At 46.9% G+C, this 12784-nt stretch overlaps 1 protein-coding gene across 1 annotated transcript in view; it reads right to left on the reverse strand.

Annotated features, from left to right (window-relative positions):
- LOC115470927 (meckelin-like) overlaps nucleotides 1-12784 on the reverse strand; it is an 83597-nt gene that overhangs the window by 24486 nt on the left and 46327 nt on the right. Inside the window, exons 15-17 of the mRNA XM_030204554.1 lie at nucleotides 12437-12493; nucleotides 7884-7982; nucleotides 1761-1859 (exon numbers count right to left, since the gene is read on the reverse strand). Coding sequence (XP_030060414.1) covers nucleotides 1761-1859; nucleotides 7884-7982; nucleotides 12437-12493 — 255 coding nt within the window. The remainder of the gene's footprint in view (nucleotides 1-1760; nucleotides 1860-7883; nucleotides 7983-12436; nucleotides 12494-12784) is intronic.

The following is a 12784-nucleotide window of genomic DNA, read 5'->3' on the forward strand; positions in this document are numbered from 1 at the left end:
AAAAAAAGGTTTTAAACATTAAACACTCCTGACTGAGGATACCGCAGAGAAGTCAGCCCCTGGGGAAGGGAGTCATTGGGCAATGGTGACACCTAGAGGCCAGATTCAGGGCCCATGGCTGCAAGTTTCCATAAGCCACCCAAAGCTGGACGCAGATCAGCGAGTAGATGAATTAGCTAATTAGGTGCTAATAATCGTTGGTGTTAATAAGCACTTAATTGGCAGTAATTAGGAGTCATGGACAGATCTGAAATAAGGTGCGATGTTATACAATACCTGCATTTCCTCACGAGCATTCACAGCAGCCTTTGGCAGGCATAAATGCTCACGTCTAAAGTTAAGTGCGAAGTGCGCTCTAAGCTAGTATTCTGTAAAGATCGTTCCGCTCAGAATGCCCTTTACGGAATATTAGCTCAGTGCCTACATATGGCGCTGTATGCAGAATCTAGCCCAAGATGTCTTTGAGCATGATGCCAGGGGATATAATATAGGGGAAACCCCCCTGGGCAGTTGAAAATGAAGGTTCACGATGCCAGACTCCAGATCTGATTCCAACTGAGCTACAGTGGTGTGAAAAAGTCCTGCATCACCTGTTCAGGAAATCATATTTTTGTTTATTTCTCTTTCTGCTATGAGTTCATGAAAGCAAATTCATATGCAGTATTAAGTTCATAAGTTGTAAATTCAATTTTGCAGGTACTTAGCATTGAAATTTGTTATTTAGCCCCATCTATCCTATTTTTTGAGCCATGTATAGTATGATGCTAAGTGTATTATGTATATCACAAGTTCAAGTGTTAGTAGTACTGTTAAATTTATTTTTATTTTTTTTATTAATTCTGTGGCCCTGAAAAGGACCCTCGTTTGAAACAATTTATCAACTTTAATGCTTGGCTAAAAACTAAAGCGTATTCATAGGTCAGAAAACTCTCAACGCCATTGGTTCATTTCGATCCGAAAATGCATCAAATTTAGAAGCTCCTAATGGAACACCAATGGGCGGGATAAAAACCATTACAGGAGCCAAAAGATAATCAGAAAAACACATTCAGCTGATGCAAACTTGAATTCTGAAAATGGCATATGATAGGAGGAGTGGCCTAGTGGTTACAGCACTGGTCTTGCAATCCAGCGGTGGCTGGTTCAAATCCCACTGCTGCTCCTTGTGATCTTGGGCAAGTCACTTAACCCTCCATTGCCTCAGGTACAAACTTAGATTGTGAGCCCTCCTGAGACAGAGAAATATCCAGAGTACCTGAATGTAACTCAACTTGAGCTACTACTGAAAAAACCTAAATAAATAAAGATTCTAGAATTCTAAAGAATAACAAGATTCCATGCAGAATTTCAAAGTGTAGCAACATTCCATGTAGAACCCCAAAGAGTAACAAGATTCTTCGGGGTGGAGGAGTGGTTAGAGCACTGGTCTTGCAATCCACAGGTGGCCGGTTCAAATCCCACTGCTGCTCCTTGTGATCTTGGGCAAGTCACTTAACCCTCCAATGCCCTCCTAGGACAGAGAAATATCCAGAGTACCTGAATGTAACTCACCTTGAGCTACTACTGAAAAAGGTGTGAGCAAAATCTAAATAAATAAATATTTTCCGCCTTACATTTGGGCAGAAAGCTGGTCAGAGATGAAAGTTATCATTATCGCACAGGTGATGCAGGACTTTTTCACACCACTGTGAAAGTGCAAAGGAGAAAGAAGAAGCTGCCCTCACCCCCTCACCCTTCAAAATATAAAATACACGACGTACCTTGAAAGCAATAAGCCAATATATTCCAGTCCCGAGGATGATGAGGAAGAAAACATTAGCCAGTGCTCCAGATAGGAAAGTCAGAAACTTCACTACCAGCTGTGGAAGAGAAAAGCAAGATCTGTATGCAAATTAAGCTACCATGAAAAGGTCATGTCCCCAGTGAGAGCTGCAGTGTCTCAGATTTGCAGTGGGCTGCGCTGCTCTGCCCCCCACCCCCCTCCTTCCAGTTTTTACAGCACACTCCGTTACCTCTTTCCCACCAGGTAGGCGAGATTTTACACTTTTAAAAATATATATATCGACAAGATACAATCAGTGGAAGTGTTTCATTATTTAAGCTGTTGGGAGTCTGCAGAAAATGACTATTAATGTTTTTTTTCTTATGAAGAAACTGTAGAAATAAGGGTCTCATAGCTTCAGTGGAATCAGCAGTACTTTCCTTTAGCACAGTGGCCTGCTTTCGATTTTCCTGTGCTATCCTTACTTGAAGTGTTTTAGTGCAGTAAAATGGTAGGTGTGGTCAGTGTGCAAATTGTGTGTAAACCCAGCAAATCAGGGATTGCTCCAGATGTAAAAAAAACCTGATGAATTTTCCGATCAGGTACCGCATACAGTTAAAGCTTCTCCTACTAACCTACAAATGCACTCAATCTGCAGCCCCTCATTACCTCTCTACCCTCATCTCCCCTTACGCTCCTACCTGTAACCTCCGCTCACAGGACAAATCCCTCCTCTCAGTACCCTTCTCCACCACCGCCAACTCCAGGCTCTGCCCTTTCTGCCTCGCCTCACCCCATGCTTGGAATAAACTCCCTGAGCCCATACGCCAGGCCCCCTCCCTGCCCATCTTCAAATCATTGCTCAAAGCCCACCTCTTCAATGTCGCCTTCGGCACCTATCCACCATACCTCTATTCAGGAAATCTAGACTGCCCCCACTTGACACTTGACATTTCACCCATTAGATTGTAAGCTCTTTTGAGCAGGGACTGTCCTTCTTTGTTAGATTGTACAGCGCTGCGTAACCCTGGTAGCGCTTTAGAAATGTTAAATAGTAGTAGTAGTAGAATTTTGGCATGATTTTTTACATCCCCCTTTAGCACGCAATCTTTATTTCAGCTCGGGGCTGTAATTAATATCTTACATCAGAGCAGCAGGGTCATCAAAGAGTGAAATACAGCTGGTCATCTCAGAGGACTTGTAGCCCTCCCCACCCCCTGAGACTATGTGGTTCAGAGCATTGCCTTACTTAGCAGACTGACCCCTAGTGGTACATCTGGACACATCCCTTAGTGTCGGGTACCATTATTTTCCAAGATGGAGGCGGTAAGAGAGGGACACACTGGATGTCTCCCAGTACCAGGTATTTTGGGGTTCAGGAGGTTCCAGCAGCATAGAGGTTTTCTGGATGAGGACATTCCTCTGCTGGATTCTTAGGCCAGGTGACATCAGGAAGTGGGGGGCAGGTCTCATGGAGCTACCGGAGAATATTTACAGGGTAGAGATGAGAGAATCTGTGGTCCACTGTGCCACCAGGGAAATTCTGCAAGGTGAAGAGTTCAGATTTTTGCTTTTAAATGTCTCCGCTCATGCACCGACAGGAAGGAAGATATTTTACTCCTGGTGCAGCAAACGGCTGCAGATTACTGACCTTTCATCTGGGTTCGATCTAGTAGACCATGACGTTCCACTCTTTGAACTGGAGAGGATAGGAATTACTGATAAAGTCTTGAACTGGTTCAAGAGATTTTTGTCTACTACCTCACATAAAATTTTAACTGCCAGACTTTTGAGCATTCTTCTAATGTTTGGAGATCTCTTCTCATGGATTCTACTTCCTCTGGGGTATCCACTCTATTGGCTATCTTCGTGCCGTCTGTAAATAGGCAGATTTTTCCTTTTAACCCTTCAGCAACGTCCCTCAAAATATTTGCTTTATGTGTTTTTGTGTAGTGATTAAACTGAAGCAGTTGGCTACCTTAACGCAAATGTCTTGGCTGCTGCCACTGCTTGATATAAGCACAATATAATCATTTTGGTAAAAATATTTTTTTCAAAAATATTGTATATAATTTTAAATTGGAGGGTTATCTTATGTTATTTGTCACTTTTCTTCCTTTTGCTTATTATGTATTTATTTTATTTATTTATTGCATTTGTATCCCACATTTTCCCACCTATTTGCAGGCTCAATGTGGCTTAAAGAGTTTTGTTATGTCATAGTCATTACATTCATCCCAGAGTACTGACAGAACTCAAAAATGAACTTGCGGAGTCACTGCAATTTATCCTTACAATCGAGCGTGGCACTCCTTTGTCAGAGTTGAATGTCAGATATAAACAAAGCTACAATACACGCCTGCAGACGCTTCGATTGATATTGCGGACATCCAACGAGGCCAAAACACAACAAGAAGCACCAAGAGCTTTTAAAAATGGGACACAGTTCCTTTAATTGTAAAACCTGAAAATCAATCTTCCATTGTAGACCCGACACGGGCCGTGTTTCGCATCAGGGGTCTGATTTTTTTCCTAACGTGCCGAGCGATTACATCCTAAAGCATAGGAGCCAACTTTTCAAAATGATTGGGGGAGCTGAAATTTTATTTTATTTTTTTACAGGTGGTGCATTCCCCCTCCCCCCTCCATTCATATCCAGCAATTCTCCTCTCTCCCCTACCCTCCCTCTCATCCATGTCCAGCGAATTCTCCTCTCCCCTGCCCTCCCCTCCCTCCATCTATGTCCAACAAGTTTCATCTCTCCCCTGCCCTCTCTTCCATGTCCAACGATTTATCCACCCTTTATCCACCCTCCCCTCCATGTCCAGTAACTCGCCCCAAGCACCACCTGCCCCTTTTCAGCCCCCCTCTCCTCCGAGTTCCAAGCCCCCTCCCTCTCCTCCGAGTTCCAGGCCCCCCTCCCTCCTTCCGCTCTGAGTTCCAGGCCCCCTCCCTCCCTCCCTCCCAGGCCCCCTTCCTCCCTCCAAGTTCCAAGCCCCCTTACCTCCGAGTTCTAGGCCCCCCTCCCTCTCCTCCGTCCCAGGCCTCCCCCTCCCTCTCCTCCGAGTTCCAGGCCTCCCCCTCCCTCTCCTCCAAGTTCCAGGCCTCCCCCTCCCTCTCCTCCGAGTGACAGTCCCAACCCCAGCCCAACCTCTTCTCCCACAACAGTCCTCCGCCCTCGCCTTCCTGCGTGCCTCCCAGAATGTAAAACTCATCTTTCTTACCTCGGGTCCCAGCGGCAGCAGTGAAAGGTGAGCAGGCTCAGTGCTTCAGCCTTCCCTTCTCTCTCAGCTCTGGTCCCGCCCTCATTTCCTGTTTCTGCAATGGCAGGACCAGAGCTAAGAGAGAAGGGAAGGCTGAAGCGCCGAGCCTGCTCGCCTTTCAATGCTGCCGCCGAGACCCCGAGGTAAGATGAGTTTTTAAATTCTGGGCGGCACGCAGGAAGATGAGGGTGGAGGACTGTTGAGGGAGAAGAGGGCGGGCAACGGGCAGGTCCAGCTAGCCAGGAAAGGAACTCCCGACTTCCGGCAGGTCAAAATATTGGGGGTGCTCGAGCACCCACAGACCCACGGAGTCGGCGCCTATGTCCTAAAGTGCATAGATTTCTTTTGTTTCAAGAGGAGGAAGTTTTGCTGCTGCACACGAAATCCATCTCATATTAGAACACATTTGACTCCTGATGCAGGCGCTGTGCGCTGAAACACGGCCCGTGTCGGGTCCACAATGGAAGACTGATTTTCAAGTTTTACAATTAAAGGAACTGTGTCCTGTTTTTGAAGGTTCTTGGTGCTTCTTTTTGTGTTTTGTGGGAAATAAATATGTTTCCATATAACATAGGTGTAAATGTATAGTTCAGGCTCTAACTAACTCCTTTATAAACAGAAAGAAGTACATTATAGCTGTTTGAATTATTAGACAACTAGTAAAAAAGGGCCGTTTATGGAACGAATGAAACGGGCGCTAGCAAGGTTTTCCTGGGAGTGTGTATGTTTGAGAGAGAGAGCCAGAGTGAATGTGCGGGTGTGTGACAGAGTGAGACTGTCTGTGTGACAGTGTGTGTGTGAGAATGAGAGTGTGTGACAGGGCCCCCTCCCCTGTTCCTAATGCTCCTCACCCCGTTCCCTCCCCTCCTTTTCCTCCTCCTTCCCACACTTTGGGTTCCTTAAGGCTTTCAAAAGTCTATGTACCCCCCGTGGCCCTAACGCCCAGTATCCGGATACCCCACCGCTTTCCTCCTCACCCCTCCCCCAAGACGTAATACTTTCACGTCCTTCATTTTTTAAAAAAAGTGTCCTATTCTACCCTGTGTACAAATGCCCGGCATTCAGATTGTGTTCATCTCGTAAATTTTCATGTCTTTCATTCATTCAGAACTTGCCCCCCCCCCCCCCGCCCCCCAAGGTTCCTTCAGTCTTTTAAAACTGTGCTATGTACCCTGTGTGCTAATGGCCAGCATTGAGATTGTTTTCCTGTCCCAAATTTGCATGTCTTTCAGTCATTCACAATTCCCGCCCCCCCTTCTCCAGTTTAACACTTTTGTTTCCTTCAGTCTTTTAAAACTCTCCTATCTACCCTGTGTCCTAATGGCCAGCATTCAGATTGTTTTCCTTTCCCAAATGTTCATGTCTTTCAGTTGTTCAGAACTCCCCCCCTCCCCCCATTTAACACTTCCTTCAGTCTTTTAAAACTCTCCTATCAACCCTGTGTCCTAATGGCCAGCACTCAGATTGTTTTGCTTTGCCAAATTGTCTGTCACTGATGGCACTGAGGTCAGTGCATGCCTGCCTAGCAGACCACTTCCGGCAGGCATGGTCCCAAGCACATCCTGTTGGAGGCGAGAATTATTATATAGGAAGGACTTGTGTTTTTCTATAAGAAGCAGGAACAGGAGAAGGGGGAGGAAGGGGGCTTGTAAAAAATACTGAGACACAGGAAAAACTTCAGTCAGGCCCCAGAGCCCAGATAAACTGTTGCATGAGGCCATGAAGGGAGAGGTTGTGATAGCCCAAGGCCAGAAGGCGGGAAATGGACATCTGTGAGATCGTAGGGAACTATGAACAAAGAAACTACAGAGAGGAAGTTAGGGAGGAAGAGAGTGAGAAGTCCCAGTTGCTAGCTGTTAAGCAGAACACTAGCAGGCAGGCAGGTGACCATCGGCCAATGAGAAAAACTTAGGGGCAGACACTTAAATGTAACTATAAAATCTGTGGAATCTTATAGAAGTTGTGTGTGCTGGCTCGCAGTTCAGAGACACAGACACACCCATTCTTGCAAGGATGATTTTTGATTTTTGAACAATAAATTACCTAATTAAGACTTGGTTCATCAATCTGATTTTGTGAGTCCTATTTTGGTATAGATTCTCAGGTTATCTGGGGGCTATTTATAACAGTTTTGGACTTTATTCTGTACTTTGGACATCTTATGAGCAAAGAGTTACAGTAATCTAATCTACAGTGGCGTAACAAGGGGGGGGGGGGGCGGGAGGGGCGGTCCGCCCCGGGTGTCAGCTGGGGGGGGGTGCTCCCTGCCAGCTCCCCCCCCTGGGTGCAGCACGATGACACCCCCCCTCGGCGCATCAACACCCCCCCCCCCCGACCCAGTGCCTACCCTCCTCAGCTCCCTCCGGCTCCAACCAGCTCCCGCACCCTACCTTTAAAGAAATTTCGGAAGCCATGGAGAGGCGAGGCGCGGCGCCTCGCACCTGCATGTAAAAAAAGTGTGGATCGTCATCGGGCCTTCCCTCACGCTGTCTGTCTCACCCTCCGCTGACGCAACTTCCTATTTCCGCAAGGGCGAGACAGACAGAGTCTATCTACTAATCGTAAATGCGTGTAGTAGGATCTTGGATGCTTTTTGGACTGCTCTAATAGTAAATAGAGTTCTTTACAATCTTAGATATACCTTGAGTAAATGCCAATTTGGTATCCCAAATGACTCCCAATCAAGTTAATTGTTTCTTTTATCAGTACTGAATGGTTCACATTTGTCTGGATTCAGGAAAATCCAGCCGACGTTTTACCTGTTCTAATTCTGATTTAAAGATTATTGAAATAAGATGTCCTATCAGTCATGAGCGCCAATCAGTCAGCAGAGGATGGTGCAGAACATTTTTCCTTACCGTAATGCCGATGCTCTGAAGCCTGGACCGACGCACCCAGCTGCTGGTTTCCATGATGGCGTACAAAACTGAGAGGGACCCCAGGACTGCCAGAGCAATCTACGAGAGGAGCACAGAAAGCTATGGGTTTAACTCCAGAAACAGGTCGCAAAATTCAGATCATTCTCCTGCCACTGAGACTGTTCCTCACACAAAAGTCTTCATTGCTAACTTTGATGGTTTTCCTCTCTATGAATTAAGAGCTTTGCAGATGATTCAAAACGTTTTCACCAGGATTCTTTTCATGGAACTCTCGATTTGAATGTATCACCCCTTGCCCGGTGAAATTACATCGGCTCCCAATTACATCCTGGATCAGGTATGAAGTAACACCGGCGTTTAAGGGTGTGGCTGGAGAGTGTTTTATCAGCGTTATTATAACCGTATCAATCTGTTCACCCTATAGAGGTTTCTTTCCAAGGAACTTTTGTGGTGTTTAAAGAAAAACCAAGTTACCCATGCTCAGGTCTTTTTGGTTTTTGGCCCTAATCTGTAGAAAGGGTTACCAAATGAGGTTAGATTATTGTCAAATTTAAATGACTTCCACAACAGGATAAGACCACTGGGACTCAATATTCAAAGATTTATGCTTTTAACTTCGAGAGTTATTCAATCAATATTCAGCCGGCGGTGGTGAAAGTTTTTGAAAAAACACTTACTGTCACTGGCTAAATTAGACCCAGGGACCAGCACTGAAAATCTGGAGCTGATCCCATATGATCCCTTGTAACTCCTGAATCTGATCCCCCCCCTCTACAAGAGCTTTGTGGACATCAACATGGCTCCCCCACCTCTTGTATGCTCCCCCAAGGCCTGATCCACATTCCAACCTCCAGTCCTGCTCCAAGTTCCTGTCTACTGCCTTGTTCTACATTCCTGCTTCAGGGCTACCCAGGTCCTGGTTCACCAGGCCTGCCCCCAAGGGCTCTTTTCAGAGCCAATCAGCATCCTCAAGCCTCTAGGGTGACTTTGCCTGCTGTCAGCTGGGACTTCCCCTCCAGCTGCAGTTCAAGGGCTCATCCACCTAGAACCGTGACATCCGGGGGTTCATTGGGGTAGAAGCAATCTTCACTCATTCCTGCCCCATGCTTCATAGATCACCAGGAGTTTGAAAGGTAGACCTGGGAAGAGGGGGGGAGCCTACAAGTGGTGGTGGTAGGTCTATAGGAGGGGAATAGGATTTTGGGGGGGGGGTAGTCTTTGTTCCTGGTGTCCAGATAAGTGTTGGCTCTGCCCAGACTCCATCCCCAGATCACTTCAACCCTACCCAGATAATGTAGAGGTGGTCTGACACTATCTAATTAAATGCCGCTGAATGTTAGCAGTTAACACTGTTCCCTCTACTGCTCAGCTAGGGGGCACTGTTTCACTATCACATTTTCAATAGTGAGGGTCAGGCAAGTTGTTCATGGAAACTGCCTGTCTCTAGCAATAGAAAACACAATACTGTTCAGCTTAGAGGGAACAGTGGCAGTTAAGCCAGTCCCAAGCGATTTCACAGGGCAGGACCCTCTTCTGCCCAATCAAATCACTTTGAATATCAAAACCTATGCTCATAAACTGGCCTCTCTGAAATTTCGCAGGGCTGTGTGTGTAACATTATTCTCAAAATGTCACTAATCTCCTAAAAATGAGAGCATAAAAAGTGGATGGCAGCAGGGGCAGATTTAGAACAAGGAAAAACAAAGTTAGGAGCTTAGCACAGATTTTCAGCATGAAGATCATAGATCTAGGCAAATGTTCAAAAAAAAAAAATCTCCTACATTAAAACGAATTTTCAGCTGAAAACGTGGAGGGACATTTTTTGATATGCATCTAAATCCGATTTTGGATGTTTTGGGAAAACGTCCAAATATCCACTAGCAAGCATGGCCATTTTCAAACCACAAAAAGGCCCAACTTTTTGTTTTGAAAATGGCCATTTGCTAGATGTTATTGTGCTCAGTGCGTCTATCATTTAGGGCCATTTTTGAAAATTAAAAAAAAAAAGTCCAAGTGAAAAACACATAAAATCAAGCCATTGAGATGTAGGAAGAGCCAGCATTCTTAACAGACTGGCCACACAGACATCCCAGCACCACAGTGGGGCACCTTAGGGGACTTCACATAAAAGGTCCCAGGTGAACATCTCACCATTACCCCTTATATTGTAAGGGAAGCCCTCCAAAACCCTCCAAAAAAACCCGACTGTACCCAATTGTACACCATTAAAATAGCTCTTATGTCAGCAGGTGTAGGTACAGTAGTTTTTTTGGTGGGTTTTGGAGGGCTCACACTTTCTACCACAAGTGTACCAGTTAGAGTGGGATATGGGCCTGGGTCCCCTTCTCTACAATGCACTGCACCGACCATTAGGCTACTCCAGGGACCTGCTTGCTGCTATAATAAGACTGGCCATAACATCTGAAGCTGTTATAGAGACTGATATGTACTGTTTTATTCACATCTTTGGGGGGTGGGAAGGGGTCAGTGACCACTGGGGGAGTAAGGGGGTTATGACTTAATCCCTCTAGTGGTCATTTAGGGCACCATTCTATGATTTAGTCATGACTGAAACAGGTCCAGACCAGTGGCATAGCCACAGGTGAGCCGGGGTGGGCCGGGGCCCACCCACTTAGGGTTCAGGCCCACCCAACAGTAGCACATGTTTAGTGGTAGCTGGTAGGGATCCCAAGCTCTGCCAGCTGAAGACTTCTCCCTGATGGTAACGAAAACGCTACTCTCCAAGATACCGGCACCTGCTGCAGAATACCAAGGTGGAGAGCTGAGATATTTTTTTGGCATTGGGGGGGGGGGGGGGGGGAGAACATTTGGTGCCCACCCACTTCTTGCCTAGGCCCACCCAAAATCTGCTGTCTGGCTACGCCCTTGGTCCAGACCAAAATATCTTTTAACCTTGGACTTTTTTGCTTTGTTCCATTATGACAGAAAAACGTCCACGTTTTGGGAACGCCCAAATCTCACCCCCAACATGCCCTCACTTGCACACACTGCAGAGAAAAACGTCTCGAATCTGAGTTTTGAAAATCGTGATTTGGAGGTTTTTCTAATGCCACTTTACGCTGTTTCTGGCTGAAAATAGAGCACAAATCTAGGAGCACAGCTTTTTTAAAAATATTGAGCACATTTTATTTTAACAGGTGTTTAATATTAATTTGATGTTGTATCTGATGAAGTGATGTTTAATTGTTGTCAGTTTGATATAAGCTGTGTATAACTTTTGTGACTGGATGGTATATAAATCATTTTCAATAGCGTACAAGACAGTCAGACCTCCAGTTTCAAACACTTTCTGAACGTTCAAGGGAAGGGAAGGGATTCTGGATTTAGCTCTCACTTTTTTCAGTAGTAGCTCAAGGTGGGTTACATTCAGAGAGTGTAGGTATTTTCCTGTCCCCAGAGGAATCTGGAGTTAATGGAAGATTAAAGGGGTCTTTTACTAAAGGTTAGTACAAGGCGTAGCCAGACTTTGGCGGGAGGGGGGTCCAGAGCCCGAGGTGAGGGGGCACATTTTAGCCCCCCCCCCCCGCCATTGCCGACCCCCCTGCCGCCACCAACAACAACAACTTTGACCCCACCTGCCGACGACCCTCTCGACCCCCCTCCCGCCGCCAACCCGCCGTTGCCTACCTTTGCTGGCGGGGGACCCCAACCCCCGCCATCCGAGGTCCTCATTCTTCCGGCGCAAGGCTTCATTCTGTTTCTGAATCTGACGTCCTGCACATTGTACGTGCAGGACGTCAGAAACAGAATAAAGCCTTGCGCCGGAAGAAGAGGACCTCGACTGGCAGGGGTTGGGGTCCCCCACCAGCAAAGGTAGGCGACGGCAGTTTGGCGGCGGGAGGGGAGGTCGAGAGGGTCATCAGCAGGGGGGTCCAGGGCCAAATCTACGGGGGCCCAGGCCCCCGTGGCCCCACGAAGCTACTTAACACGCACTAAAATCCTATTTTATACCTATGGGCCACATGGTACTTAGCATGCACTAAGCTTTAGTAAAAGGCAGCGAATAACCAGAACTCCATTTTTTGGGAGGGCTCAGTGGGGACTGTGGGGAACACATTTCCTCTCAGTTCTTCCCCTCCCCCCCAATATTCCTGCCTTGTCCTGCTGCCGCATCGTACCTTTGCTGGTGGATATGCCTAAGCCCTGCCAGTCAAAGTGAATTTCTCCTGGAGCCCTCACCCATACCGCTTAAGCGAGCAGCCAGTAAGTCCGTGAGGTGCTCTAGCTGCTGATGCTGGCACCTCTGCAAATGCTCAGTTTAATCTATGAAATGAGCATGTGCAGAAGTGCCGGTGTCAGCAGCTGGAGCACTTTGCTGACTTCCTACTGCTCAGGGAGCATGGGCGGGGGGGCTCGGGTGGGAAATTGCTTTAGCTGGGGGGGACATGGGTATCCCTGCCAGCTGTGCATCTGGTGCTGCAATTTTGGAGGAGGTTTGAGCCCAAAGTGTGTGTGGGGGGGGGGGGACCCAGGCCCTCTGTGACTATGGCCCTGCTCCTCTATATACTCACATCCGTGTCCCTCTTAAATGTTTCTTGGCTCTGTGCATAAGACACTGCAAAGGAAAGCTGCGTTGGAACAAAAGAAAAGCATGGATTAGTCAAGTTCATCTTTATTTGACAGACCACCACAGGGAACGCACCATCTTAGCAGTTTGCAAAATACTAATAACAGGAGAAATACAAAGCAGTGAAAAGAACCACAAATGAGATGGGAAAGCAGGAAAGGAAGCTAGAGAGTTGTAAGCAGGGGCGTAGCTACGTGGGGCCACGGGGGCATAGGCCCCCACAGATTACGCCCTGGCCCCCTCTACATTTGACTCCCCCCCCCCCCCCCGCGCCACCGCATCATCATCAGGT

The sequence above is a fragment of the Microcaecilia unicolor genome, chromosome 5, assembly GCF_901765095.1.
Source record: "Microcaecilia unicolor chromosome 5, aMicUni1.1, whole genome shotgun sequence".
Classification (NCBI taxonomy): domain Eukaryota; kingdom Metazoa; phylum Chordata; class Amphibia; order Gymnophiona; family Siphonopidae; genus Microcaecilia; species Microcaecilia unicolor.